This window comes from Pseudophryne corroboree, chromosome 2, assembly GCF_028390025.1.
Source record: "Pseudophryne corroboree isolate aPseCor3 chromosome 2, aPseCor3.hap2, whole genome shotgun sequence".
NCBI classification, from domain to species: Eukaryota; Metazoa; Chordata; class Amphibia; order Anura; family Myobatrachidae; genus Pseudophryne; species Pseudophryne corroboree.
In genome coordinates this window covers 634,617,792-634,630,413 of record NC_086445.1, presented here as the reverse complement: position 1 = coordinate 634,630,413, position 12,622 = coordinate 634,617,792, and the positions used below count along the sequence as shown (strand labels likewise).

Here is a 12,622-nt window from a genome sequence, read left to right as displayed (position 1 = left end):
GATGACCGCTCTGAGCGATTCCATCTTGAACTTGAACCGTTTTAAGTATAGGTTCAGGGATTTTAAATTCAATATGGGTCTGACCGAACCGTCCGGTTTCGGAACTACAAACAGGGTTGAGTAGTATCCCTTCCCTCTCTGAAGCAGGGGAACTTCGACCGCCACTTTTTGAAGACACAATTTGTGAAAAGCATTTAACACTATCGCCCTTTCTAGGGGAGAAGTCGGTAGAGCCGATTTGAAAAACCGGCGAGGAGGCACCTCTTCGAATTCCAGCTTGTATCCCTGAGAAACAATTTCTATTGCCCAGGGATCCACCTGTGAGTGAACCAAGATGTGGCTGAAAAGTCGAAGACGTGCCCCCACTGGGGCAGACTCCCTCAGCGGAGCCCCAGCGTCATGTGGTGGATTTTGCAGAGGCCGGGGAGGACTTCTGTTCCTGGGAACTAGCTGTGCAGCTTTTTACCTCTGCCCTTACCTCTGCCAAGAAAGGACGATCCACATACTCTTGCTTTTATTTGAACGAAAGGACTGCATTTGATAATGTGGCGCTTTCTTAGGTTGTGAGGGAACATAAGGCAAAAAATTCGATTTACCTGCCGTAGCTGTGGAGACCAGGTCCGAGAGCCCTTCCCCAAACAATTCCTCACCCTTGTAAGGTAAGACCTCCATATGTGTTTTTGAGTCGGCATCACCTGTCCACTGCCGGGTCCAGAGGACTAGTCTAGCAGAAATTGACATAGCGTTTATTCTGGAACCCAGTAAACTAATGTCTCTTTGAGCATCTCTCATATATAAGACAGCATCCTTTATATGGCCTAGGGTCAATAAAATGGTATCCTTATCTAGGGTCTCAATTTCCGCTGATAAGGAAGCAGTCCATGCTGCTACAGCGCTACAAACCCAGGCCGACGCAATTGCCGGTCTGAGTAATGTAGCAGAATGTGTGTAAATGGATTTCAAGGCAACCTCCTGCTTGCGGTCAGCAGGATCCTTGAGGGTAGCCGTATCTTGGGACGGCAGCGCTATCTTTTTTGACAAGCGTGTCAACGCTTTGTCCACCTTAGGGGAGGATTCCCACCGTATCCTGTCCGTTGGCAGGAAAGGATATGCCATAAGAATCCTTTTGGGAATCAGCAGTTTTTTGCCTGGAGATTCCCACACTCACATAATTCGTTCAACTCATGTGAGGAGGGAAAAGTTACCTCAGGCTTCTTTCCCTTATACATGTGTACCCTCGTGTCAGGGACAGGGGGTTCCTCTGTGATATGCAAAACATCTTTTATTGCAATAATCATATTGAATACATTTAGCCACTTTTGGCTGTAACTTTGCATCATCGTAGTCGACACTGGAGTCCGAATCCGTGTCGGTATCTGTGTCTCCTATCTGGGATAGTGGGCGCTTCTGAGACCCTGAAGGTCCCGGCGATATAGGGACAGACAGGGGTTCACTCCCTGACTGTTCCTTAGCTTCAGCTTTGTCTAATCTTTTGTGCAATAAGTTCACACTAGCACTTAAAACATTCCACATATCCATCCAGTCAGGTGTCGGCACCGCCGACGGGAGACCTCACATTCATACGCTCCCTCTCCTCCCTAGGTGAGCCTTCTACCTCAGACATGTCGACACACGCGTACAGACACCACACACACAGGGAACCTCTTATCTGAAGATAGTTTCCCCACCAGGCCCTTTGGAGAGACAGAGAGAGAGTATGCCAGCACGCACACCAGCGCTATAGGACCCTGGAAGAAAACACTAAATGTTTATCCAGTAGCGCCGTTTATACTTTATATCCGCCAAATTTGTGCCCCCCTCTTAAAACCCCTCTATCACCGTGTATTAGCAGGGGAGAGTCCGGGGAGCTTCCTCTCAGCGCTGTGCTGTGGAGAAAAATGGCGCTGGTGAGTGCTGAGGGAGAAGCCCCGCCACCTCGGCGGCGGGCTTCTGTCCCGCTCACAATTCCTGAAAACTGGCGGGGGCTCTGTTATATACATGTACAGTGCACATCTGTACATGTATATACTTATTTTGCAAATGGAGAGGTTTTATTGCTGCCCAGGGCGCCCCCCCTGCGCCCTGCACCCTTACAGTGACTGCGGTGTGTGAGGTGTATGGGAGCAATGGCGCACAGCTTTACTGCTGTGCGTTACCTCAGTGAAGATCATTAAGTCTTCTGCCGCCTCTGAAGTCTTCTTTTCTTCTCATACTCACCCGGCTTCTATTTTCCGGCTCTGCGAGGAGGACGGCGGCGCGGGTCTGGGACGGACGGCGAGGGTGAGACCTGCGTACCAATCCCTCTGGAGCTAATGGTGTCCAGTAGCCTAAGAAACAGAGCCTTGAAACTCACAGAAGTAGGTCCATTTCTCTCTCCTCAGTCCCTCGATGCAGGGAGTCTGTTGCCAGCAGGCTCCCTGAAAATAACAAACCTAACAAATATACTCTGACAGGAAGCTCAGGAGAGCTCCCTGTAGTGCACCCATCTCCTCTGGGCACAGTATCAAACTGAGGTCTAGAGGAGAGGCATAGAGGGAGGAACCAGTGCACACCCAGACCTAAAGTCTTTCTTAAAGTGCCAATGTCTCCTGCGGAGCCAGTCTATCCCCATGGTCCTTACGGAGTCCCCAGCATCCTCTAGGACGTTAGAGAAAACAAAATAGTCTTCTCCTCAGGTACAAAAACGTTGTCCTGACCAAATCAAAGTTTGTAGATTTTCTTTATAATTGATTAGTTGCAGGTAAAGTCAAAATGTAGTTTTTTTTTCCCTCCATCATGGTGTAGATACATAGTAACATAGTAACATAGTATCTAAGGTTGAAAAAAAAAGACAATTGTCAATCGAGTTCAACCTATTTGTGGTCTCCTATGCACGATTATTTTGTAGAAAATTTTGACTGAAGTTGATGACTGCCGTTACGTTTTACCCCTCTTTTTTATAACAACCACAGTGCGTGACTATGCCCCGTAACCCTGGATATCCTTATCCATTAGGAATTTATCTAACCCATTGTTAAAGGTGTTGACTGAGTCAGCCATTACAACTCCCTCAGGCAGGGAATACCAAACACGTATCGTCCTTACAGTAAAAAAGCCTTTACGCCGTATTGTGCGGAATCTCCTCTCCTCTAACTTGAGCGAGTGTCCACGAGTTCTCTGTGTTGATCTAACCAAAAACAGGTCCTGCGCAAGATCTGTATATTGTCCCCTTATATATTTGTAAATGTTGATCATGTCCCCTCTTAATCTCCTCTTTTCCAGTGTAAACATGCCTAGTCTTGCAAGCCTTTCCTCGTATTCCAGCGTCTCCATACCCTTAATTAGTTTGGTCGCCCGCCTCAACCTTTTCTAGCTCCAGGATATCCTTTTTGTAGTACGGTGCCCAGAATTGTAAACAGTATTCAAGGTGTGGCCTCACAAGTGATTTATATAACGGGAGTATAATACTCTCGTCCCTAGCATCAATTCTCCATTTTATGCATGCTAATATCTTATTAGCCTTCTTTGCTGCAGTCCTACTTTGGGTACTACTGCTTAGTTTGCTATCTATGAGGACACTTAAGTCCTTTTCCAGTACAGAATTTCCTAATTTTACCCCATTTAGTAGGTAGGTGTTATTTTTGTTCTTGTTACCACAGTGCATTACCTTACACTTGTCTGTATTGAAGCGCATTCTCCATTTTGCTGCCCAAGCTTCTAATTTAACCAAGTCGTTCTGAAACGACTCAGCATCCCCCTCCGCATTTATAACTTTACACAATTTGGTATCTGCAAAAATTGACACCATGCTCTCTAGACCTTCTGTTAGGTCGTTAATGAAAATATTGAACAATAGTGGCCCTAATACTGAGCCTTGCGGCACACCACTTAGCACTTCAGTCCAATTTGAAAAAGATCCATTAACCACAACGCGCTGCTCCCTATTATCTAACCAGTTTTTGACCCAAGTGCATATTGTGCTTCCTAGCCCCGTTTCTTGTAGCTTGCAATTAAGTCTCATGTGTGGTACAGTGTCGAATGCTTTGGCAAAATCTAAAAAGATTACATCCAACTCTTTACCCTGATCTAGGTTTGCGCTTACCGTTTCATAAAAGCCAAGTAAGTTGGTTTGGCAGGATCTGTCCTTCATAAACCCATGTTGATTCCTTTTAATGACCTTATTGACTTCAAGGAACTTCTGAATACTATCTCTTAGAATACCTTCCCCACTACAGATGTAAGACTAACTGGTCTATAATTACCTGGTTCAGCTTTACTTCCCTTTTTGAATATAGGCACAACTTCCGCTATACGCCACTACTTCCGCTATACGCCAGTCTTTGGGAACCATACCGGATATTACTGAATCCTTAAAGATCAAAAATAGCAGTTTTGCAAGTTCAGAGTGAAGCTCCGTTAGAACCCTTGGGTGAATATCATCGGGACCTGGTGACTTATTCATCTTTAAATGTTTTAATCGGTCACAGACTACTTCCTCGCTTAAATAAGTACCCATCAGTGGGATATTCTCATTATTGAGTTAGTCCCTGAATTGGGTCCTCTCTAGTAAATACTGCTGAAAAAAACTGATTTAGTGTGTCCGCTGTGTCATTATCATTTTTGCTTAAGACTCCCAACTTGTCTTTTAAAGGACCTATACTCTCCTTTAATCTCTTGCTATTAATGTATTTAAAGATTTTTTTGGGATTCGCTTTGCTTTCCTTTGCTACTAGTTTCAGTTTCTACTTTAGCTGCTCTTATTTCCTTTTTGCATATTTTGTTACATTCCTTATACTACTGCAATGACTGCTTCCCCACCTTGGCGGTTTACCAACACTACTGACCCCTTGTCAGGGAAAAAAAAAAATCCCAAAATGTTTTCCTTGAGTGGTAACATTCTCTCATTTACAAAAATTTGCATGCAGACTATCTTTAGCAATAAATTAAAATCCTTTTACCAGTTCTATAAGTAGCAAAAGCCTCAATATTTAGAGTATGTATTGAGCACAATGTATTCTGTTTTCTGAAAGGGACGCTCCCTAAAATTCTCTTTTTAATGTTTGCCACCAATCCTGGATTTGTAACATCTGTGAGGACTATTTATAGACTATAGGGAGGTACACACGGAGCGATGTTCAACTAATTTCTAAGCAATCTGACTAGATTGCTTAGAAATCAGCTGAACATTGCTCCGTGAGTAGGGGTGCCGGCAACAGCTATGCACGGTCCCGCGCATTGCTATCGCCGGTGCTAGACTGGCCTGCATGCAGGCATAATCTAGAAGGTTGCTCATTTCACCACTGGGTGAAATGAGCGGCCCCCATGTCCAACCTTTCCCTCGCTTGCTGTGCTTAGCGGGGGAAGAGGGGAAGATGTGTGCTGAGCAGCCTGTGCTAGACTGCTCAGCACACATCTCTGGGGAAATCTCCCCGTCAGTACGGCCTCAAGACTTGCGAACACAGGGATTGAGTAGGAGGAGTTTTAAATCTCTCATATGCCACCAAGCCCAAGGAAGAAAGTTTACGTTGGATGCAAACATTCTTAAGTGATAAAATACTTATTCGCATCGTTTGCAGAGACAGAAAATAGATAGTCAAAATTCAGCATCTAACTTATCGACTTCAAATAAAGATATTGTGCCTTTGATGTTTTGTGTAAATCCTCCAAGAAACCGCATAGGTACTACATACAAATTCAGTCTGAAAAACAGACTTACATGGAAATATACATAATACACAAAACCCCAAATGACACGTAAAATCTTACCATTTAGTTTCTTATTTTAATACACACAAAAGTTTAGATTTGATTCTGTATTAGAAAAACTGAAATTTCCAGCATGCGTACATATCTGAACTATTCCAAGTTTCAGGGTAACAGAAGGCAAATTAGAAAATGGTTGGGTTTTAGGTGACCCAAGAGCAATTAAGTACACAAAAGTGACCTAGTACAAATCATCTCAATTTTCTCTGCATAATATAGGAACAAAAACTTGGAATAAATTACCATTTCCCAAATGAATGGTGCCCACAGAATAGACTATCACTGTACCTGTATCCTTAGGAATAAATTCTGCAGCAAGTGCCCAGTTTTCCCGGGGTCTCTGAATTTCAGATCCAGTTGCTCGTAAAGGATTAACAGATGGCTCAGAGCCTCGACGAATAGCCCGAGGGTCACGGATGTGAGGCACAACACAAGGTTCAGAGACTCTACGGCCTGCATGGTAGTGTGGAGGAGCATCAGGAACCCAACATGAAGGTGGCAGGTGTAAATAACTGGGGGATAAACAAAAAAAAAATAAAACACAAGATTTAGTTGACCATAGCATTCACAACTATTTCCAATGACTCTGTTTAAACGCCTGATGGCAATTTGATAACTAAAAGGGAGAAAAATATTTACATTTACCAGTTAAATCTCTGACTATCTGGGGGACACGTCATTAAACTTGGAGTTAGAGTGGAAAGAAGGTATCAGCACTTAATGAGCTACTGTAGCCAAACAGCTTCTGTAAAAAAAGAAGAAGAAAAAAATACCCCCTGACCCCTCCTCGGTTATAGTTCAATCTATCCTTCAGGCTCTTAAGTTTAAACTGAGTCCAGCATGATTTAACAGCAGACAGAATGCCAGCTGTCAGTATACAGACAACAGCATCCCCGTCTACCGGCACAGGTCCCCTCAGAGGCTCGCCACAAGTTCTATTCCCAATTGGTTGGTGGCATAGAACCACCAACAGAGTGTGTATACCAGGTGGATGGCAGGATATTGCATGTCTATTTTACCGGGTGATGGGATTCCAATGCCAGTCTCTTCCTACATCTGGGGAACACAAGGGGATTTTCAAAATCTATCCCTCAAGGAGGTGCATCAAGACTAATCTGTCCCAGGTCAGATTTCCTGAACGCAGAGACAAATTTGGTGAATAGATGTATAGAGAATCATGTAGTGCTCTACATAACTGATCTGTGGATGCTCTATACTCCGCTATCCATGAAAACTCACTACACACGAACTCTAAACAATTTACCATGGTTGTCAACAATACCAACTGAGTTAGAAAGAATGAAGAGTTCCTAACTAAAATCAAGGATGAAAGTGTAGAAGCCAGACCACTGTCCAAAAAATAAGAATTTACTTACCGATAATTCTATTTCTCATAGTCCGTAGTGGATGCTGGGGACTCCGAAAGGACCATGGGGAATAGCGGCTCCGCAGGAGACTGGGCACAAAAGTAAAAGCTTTAGGACTACCTGGTGTGCACTGGCTCCTCCCCCTATGACCCTCCTCCAAGCCTCAGTTAGGATACTGTGCCCGGACGAGCATACACAATAAGGAAGGATTTTGAATCCCGGGTAAGACTCATACCAGCCACACCAATCACACCGTACAACTTGTGATCTGAACCCAGTTAACAGCATGATAACAGGAGCCTCTGAAAAGACGGCTCACAACAATAATCACCCGATTTTTGTAACAATAACTATGTACAAGTATTGCAGACAATCCACACTTGGGATGGGCGCCCAGCATCCACTACGGACTATGAGAAATAGAATTATCGGTAAGTAAATTCTTATTTTCTCTGACGTCCTAGTGGATGCTGGGTAAGGGCTTTTATAGGATAAAGCCGCCAATTCTGAGACACGCCTGGCTGAAGCCAGGGCTAACAGCATTACCACTTTCCATGTGAGATATTTTAAGTCCACAGTGTTGAGTGGTTCAAACCAATGTGATTTTAGGAACCCCAAAACTACATTGAGATCCCAAGGTGCCACTGGAGGCACAAAAGGAGGCTGTATATGCAGTACCCCCTTGACAAACGTCTGAACTTCAGGAACTGAAGCTAGTTCTTTTTGGAAGAATATCGACAGGGCCGAAATTTGAACCTTAATGGACCCTAATTTTAGGCCCATAGACAGTCCTGTTTGCAGGAAATGCAGGAAACGACCCAGTTGAAATTCCTCTGTAGGGGCCTTCCTGGCCTCACACCACGCAACATATTTACGCCAAATACGGTGATAATGTTGCACAGTTACATCCTTCCTGGCTTTGATCAGGGTAGGGATGACTTCATCCGGAATGCCTTTTTCCTTCAGGATCCGGCGTTCAACCGCCATGCCGTCAAACGCAGCCGCGGTAAGTCTTGGAACAGACCGGGTCCCTGCTGGAGCAGGTCCTTTCTTAGAGGTAGAGGCCACGGGTCTTCCGTGAGCATCTCTTGAAGTTCCGGGTACCAAGTCCTTCTTGGCCAATCCGGAGCCACGAGTATAGTCCTTACTCCTCTCCTTCTTATGATTCTCAGTACCTTGGGTATGAGAGGCAGAGGAGGGAACACACACACTGACTGGTACACCCATGGTGTTACCAGAGCGTCCACAGCTATTGCCTGAGGGTCCCTTGACCTGGCGCAATATCTGTCCAGTTTTTTGTTGAGGCGGGACGCCATCATGTCCACCTTTGGTTTTTCCCAACGGTTCACAATCATGTGGAAGACTTCTGGGTGAAGTCCCCACTCTCCCGGGTGGAGGTCGTGTCTGCTGAGGAAGTCTGCTTCCCAGTTGTCCACTCCCGGAATGAACACTGCTGACAGTGCTATCACATGATTTTCCGCCCAGCGAAGAATCCTTGCAACTTCAGTCATTGCCCTCCTGCTTCTTGTGCCGCCCTGTCTGTTTACGTGGGCGACTGCCGTGATGTTGTCCGACTGGATCAACACCGGCTGACCCTGAAGCAGAGGCCTTGCCTGACTTAGGGCATTGTAAATGGCCCTTAGTTCCAGGATATTTATGTGAAGTGACGTTTCCATGCTTGACCACAAGCCCTGGAAATTTTTTCCCTGTGTGACTGCTCCCCAGCCTCTCAGGCTGGCATCCGTGGTCACCAGGACCCAGTCCTGAATGCCGAATCTGCGGCCCTCTAGAAGATGAGCACTCTGTAACCACCACAGGAGAGACACCCTTGTCCTTGGAGACAGGGTTATCCGCTGATGCATTTGAAGATGCGATCCGGACCATTTGTCCAGCAGATCCCACTGAAAAGTTCTTGCGTGGAATCTGCCGAATGGAATCGCTTCGTAAGAAGCCACCATTTTTCCCAGGACCCTTGTGCATTGATGCACTGACACTTGGCCTGGTTTTAGGAGGTTCCTGACTAGGTCGGATAACTCCCTGGCTTTCTCCTCCGGGAGAAACACCTTTTTCTGGACTGTGTCCAGAATCATCCCTAGGAACAGCAGACGTGTCGTCGGAATCAGCTGCGATTTTGGAATATTTAGAATCCACCCGTGCTGTCGTAGTACTACTTGAGATAGTGCTACTCCGACCTCTAACTGTTCTCTGGACCTTGCCCTTATCAGGAGATCGTCCAAGTAAGGGATAATTAAGACGCCTTTTCTTCGAAGAAGAATCATCATTTCGGCCATTACCTTGGTAAAGACCCGGGGTGCCGTGGACAATCCAAACGGCAGCGTCTGAAACGGATAGTGACCGTTCTGTACCACAAACCTGAGGTACCCTTGGTGAGAAGGGCAAATTGGGACATGGAGGTAAGCATCCTTGATGTCCAGAGACACCATATAGTCCCCTTCTTCCAGGTTCGCTATCACTGCTCTGAGTGACTCCATCTTGAATTTGAACCTTTGTATGTAAGTGTTCAAGGATTTCAGATTTAAAATAGGTCTCACCGAGCCGTCCGGCTTCGGTACCACAAACAGCGTGGAATAATACCCCTTTCCCTGTTGTAGGAGGGGTACCTTGATTATCACCTGCTGGGAATACAGCTTGTGAATGGCTTCCAATACCGCCTCCCTGTCGGAGGGAGACGTTGGTAAAGCAGACTTCAGGAACCGGCGAGGGGGAGACGTCTCGAATTCCAATTTGTACCCCTGAGATACTACCTGCAGGATCCAGGGGTCCACTTGCGAGTGAGCCCACTGCGCGCTGAAATTCTTGAGACGGGCCCCCACCGTGCCCGAGTCCGCTTGTAAGGCCCCAGCGTCATGCTGAGGACTTGGCAGAAGCGGGGGAGGGCTTCTGTTCCTGGGAAGAGGCTGCCTGCTGCAGTCTTTTTCCCCTTCCTCTGCCCCGGGTAAGATATGAGTGGCCTTTTGCCCGCTTGCCCTTATGGGGATGAAAGGACTGAGCCTGAAAAGACGGTGTCTTTTTCTGCTGAGAGGTGACCTGGGGTAAAAAGGTGGATTTCCCAGCCGTTGCCGTGGCCACCAGGTCCGATAGACCGACCCCAAATAACTCCTCCCCTTTATACGGCAATACTTCCATATGCCGTTTGGAATCCGCATCACCTGACCACTGTCGCGTCCATAACCCTCTTCTGGCAGAAATGGACAGCGCACTTACTCTTGATGCCAGAGTGCAAATATCCCTCTGTGCATCTCGCATATATAGAAATGCATCCTTTAAATGCTCTATAGTCAATAATATACTGTCCCTGTCCAGGGTATCAATATTTTCAGTCAGGGAATCCGACCAAGCCACCCCAGCACTGCACATCCAGGCTGAGGCGATTGCTGGTCGCAGTATAATACCAGTATGTGTGTATCTACTTTTTAGGATATTTTCCAGCTTCCTATCAGCTGGTTCCTTGAGGGCGGCCGTATCAGGAGACGGTAACGCCACTTGTTTTGATAAGCGTGTGAGCGCCTTATCTACCCTAGGGGGTGTTTCCCAACGCGCCCTAACCTCTGGCGGGAAAGGGTATAATGCCAATAATTTTTTAGAAATTAGCAGTTTTTTATCGGGGGAAACCCACTCTTCATCACACACCATTTAATTCATCTGATTCAGGAAAAACTACGGGTAGTTTTTTCACACCCCACATAATACCCTTTTTTGTGGTACTTGTAGTATCAGAAATGTTCAAAACCTCCTTCATTGCCGTGATCATGTAACGTGTGGCCCTACTGGAAAATACGTTTGTTTCCTCACCGTCGACACTGGAGTCAGTGTCCGTGTCTGGGTCTGTGTCGACCATCTGAGGTAACGGGCGCTTTAGAGCCCCTGACGGTGTTTGAGACGCCTGTACAGGTAATAACTGATTTGCCGGCTGTCTCATGTCGTCAACAGTCTTTTGTAAAGTGCTGACACTATCACGTAATTCCTTCCATAAGACCATCCAGTCAGGTGTCGACTCCCTAGGGGGTGACATCACTATTACAGGCAATTGCTCCGCCTCCATACCATTTTCCTCCTCATACATGTCGACACAACGTACCGACACACAGCACACACACAGGGAATGCTCTGATAGAGGACAGGACCCCACTAGCCCTTTGGGGAGACAGAGGGAGAGTTTGCCAGCACACACCAGAGCGCTATATATATATATATACAGGGATAACCTTATATAAGTGTTTTTCCCTTATATAGCTGCTGTATAGATTTATCTGCCAAATTAGTGCCCCCCCTCTCTTGTTTTACCCTGTTTCTGTAGTGCAGGACTGCAGGGGAGAGTCAGGGAGCTTCCCTCCAACGGAGCTGTGAGGAAAAATGGCGCCAGTGTGCTGAGGAGATAGGCTCCGCCCCCTTCTCGGCAGCCTTTCTCCCGCTTTTTTAAGGAAAAATTGGCAGGGGTTAAATGCATCCATATAGCCCAGGAGCTATATGTGATGTATTTTTTGCCATATAAGGTGTTTTTATTGCATCTCAGGGCGCCCCCCCCCAGCGCCCTGCACCCTCAGTGACCGAAGTGTGAAGTGTGCTGAGAGCAATGGCGCACAGCTGCAGTGCTGTGCGCTACCTTGTTGAAGACAGGACGTCTTCTGCCGCCGATTTTCCGGACCTCTTCTGCCTTCTGGCTCTGTAAGGGGGCCGGCGGCGCGGCTCTGGGACCCATCCAAGCTGGGCCTGTGATCGTCCCTCTGGAGCTAATGTCCAGTAGCCTAAGAAGCCCAATCCACTCTGCCCGCAGGTGAGTTCGCTTCTTCTCCCCTTAGTCCCTCGATGCAGTGAGCCTGTTGCCAGCAGGTCTCACTGAAAATAAAAAACCTAAACTAAAACTTTCACTAAGAAGCTCAGGAGAGCCCCTAGTGTGCACCCTTCTCGTTCGGGCACAGATCTAACTGAGGCTTGGAGGAGGGTCATAGGGGGAGGAGCCAGTGCACACCAGATAGTCCTAAAGCTTTCTTTAGATGTGCCCAGTCTCCTGCGGAGCCGCTATTCCCCATGGTCCTTACGGAGTCCCCAGCATCCACTTAGGCGCGGCTCTGGGACCCATCCATGGCTGGGCCTGTGATCGTCCCTCTGGAGCTAATGTCCAGTAGCCTAAGAAGCCCAATCCACTCTGCACGCAGGTGAGTTCGCTTCTTCTCCCCTTAGTTCCTCGGTGCAGTGAACCTGTTGCCAGCAGGATTCACTGAAAATAAAAAACCTATACTTAAACTTTTTTACTAAGCAGCTCAGGAGAGCCACCTAGTGAGCACCCTTCTCGTTCGGGCACAAAAATCTAACTGAGGCTTGGAGGAGGGTCATAGGGGGAGGAGCCAGTGCACACCAGGTAGTCCTAAAGCTTTTACTTTTGTGCCCAGTCTCCTGCGGAGCCGCTATTCCCCATGGTCCTTTCGGAGTCCCCAGCATCCACTAGGACGTCAGAGAAAACAAAACCCACATTAATGAGCAGCAATCCCCCC

At 46.8% G+C, this 12,622-nt stretch overlaps 1 protein-coding gene across 2 annotated transcripts in view; it reads right to left on the bottom strand.

Annotated features, from left to right (window-relative positions):
* The window catches only part of LOC135041287 (E3 ubiquitin-protein ligase makorin-2-like), a 315,422-nt gene that overhangs the window by 217,722 nt on the left and 85,078 nt on the right, over window positions 1–12,622 (bottom strand). For both annotated transcript variants that reach the window (XM_063954927.1, XM_063954926.1), the window contains one exon: window positions 6,031–6,254. In XM_063954927.1, coding sequence (XP_063810997.1) covers window positions 6,031–6,254 — 224 coding nt within the window. The remainder of the gene's footprint in view (window positions 1–6,030; window positions 6,255–12,622) is intronic.